Raw genomic sequence first — 1,895 nt, 5'->3', positions numbered from 1 at the left:
ATCCATTTGGCGCGTTTTTGGAGTTCGTTTAGGTATTCCAGATGCCAGCGCGCCCAGAAGTCTTGTCGTACCTTGCTTATGTGTTGCCAGGTCGACAGTCGATTTGCTGGAACAGATAGCAATTCGCCCTCGGGAGGGGCCGTCAATGGTCTGCCGATTAAGTAGTGAGCGGGCGTGAGTACATGCAAGTCGTTCGGATCGGAGGAAAGGGACGTCAAGGGTCTGGAGTTTAAAATGCCCTCTATTTCGACGGTAAATGTGTTTAATTCTTCGAATGTAAACAAAGAATCGCCCACCACGCGCTTAAAGTGATGTTTAAAGAGCTTAACCGTGGACTCCCAAAGCCCGCCGAAATGAGGAGCGCTAGACGGTATGAAGTGCCACGTGATATGATGATTATTTGAATATCGGTTAATGAGCTCTATGTGTTCACTGGAATTGAACAAAACGTATAATTCCTTCAATTTATTGTTCGCTCCTACGAAGTTAGTCCCGTTGTCGGAATAGATGTTTTTTGGTAGGCCGCGTCGCGCGACGAATCGTCGTAATGCTGCTATGAAGCCTTCGGAACTTAAATCGCTTACGACTTCCATATGCACAGCCTTTATAGTCATGCATACGAATACGCATACGTAAACCTTGACTCTCGTACGGTTTCGATGTTTTCTCTCTTTCATATAAAAGGGACCGCAGAAATCGATACCGGTATTTGTGAAGGGTATTGTCTCGCATACGCGAGGCGAAGGTAGATTACCCATCTTGTACTCGACCGTCTGAGAATCGAAGCGTAAGCAACGCACGCATGTACGCACAATTTTTCGAACTTGATTTTTGCCGTCGAGCAGCCAGTATTTCCGCCTAAGTATATATAGCGTATTTTGTATCCCGGTGTGATAATGACGTTCGTGGGTTTCGCGGATGATCTGATCGGTGACGTAAGTCCGGCTAGGGAGTAACATTGGATGTTTTTGTGAAAATGTCAAATTTGAGGATTGGAGACGCCCTCCGACGCGTAGTACGCCGTCTTGGTCAATGAATGGGCTTAAATTGCTTAATTTGCCCCGATACGGATGCTTATCCTTTAGTTTCTTAAGTTCGTCGGAGAAATGAGATGTTTGAAGTAATTTTATTACTCGTAACTCTGCCTTATCTATTTCCTCAGGACGCAACGGTCCTCGGTATGTGCTATTCGGCCGAAAGCGAAGACAATGAGCTATAACTCGACATAGTTTAGAATAGGACGAATATTTTTCTAATATACTGTGATCGATAACGGTCGCGACTAAGCATATATTTTGTTTTAATTCTGGTAATTCGATGGTCTGTAGGATTTGTTTAGGCCAGTCGTTATCGTTTTTTGTCAACCACGCGGGACCCGAATGCCATAATTTGTTTTTTAAGAAGGCATGTGGTAACTGACCTCTCGAAACCGCGTCCGCAGGATTGTCTTCGGATCGTATATGGCGCCACGCATGTGACTCGGTAATTTCGCGTATCTCTACTACACGGTTTGCGACGTAAGTTTTAAGCCGATGTGGGGATGTGTTCAACCAATGTAGTACGATGGTTGAGTCGCACCAAAAAATCACCTTGGCCGGTACAGCGTTTAATGCGGCGCACGATTCGCGGTACAGGCGTGCCAATAATAATGCTCCGCACAACTCGAGTCGCGGAATAGTGACGGTTTTTATTGGCGAAACGCGAGATTTGGCGCATAATATTTTACAAATGCTTTCATTGTTTTTATTAACTGAGCGCACATAAAGGCATGCTCCATAACCAGTGGAACTGGCATCGCAGAACCCGTGTAATTGAAAACTATGACACCCTTCTATGAATAGTTTACGGTCAAAGGAAATTTCGTTCATGGATTCAAATTGCTGTGCAAACTCGAA

General features: G+C 44.9%; 1 protein-coding gene across 1 annotated transcript; it reads right to left on the bottom strand.

Moving 5' to 3' along the window:
* Window positions 1-71: 71 nt before the first annotated feature.
* Window positions 72-1,868, bottom strand: LOC105559655 (the record flags this gene model as incomplete). The annotated part of the gene is made up of 1 exon (XM_012008134.1): window positions 72-1,868. A coding segment is annotated over exon 1 (1,797 nt), but the record flags the coding sequence as incomplete, so codon positions are not given.
* Between the last annotated feature and the right edge of the window lie 27 nt (window positions 1,869-1,895).

Source organism: Vollenhovia emeryi, unplaced genomic scaffold (assembly GCF_000949405.1).
Source record: "Vollenhovia emeryi isolate VEMERY1.0 unplaced genomic scaffold, V.emery_V1.0 DF946465.1, whole genome shotgun sequence".
Classification (NCBI taxonomy): Eukaryota; Metazoa; Arthropoda; class Insecta; order Hymenoptera; family Formicidae; genus Vollenhovia; species Vollenhovia emeryi.
Note: the sequence above shows the minus strand (reverse complement) of the source record. Positions and strands in the feature narration are given on the sequence as shown.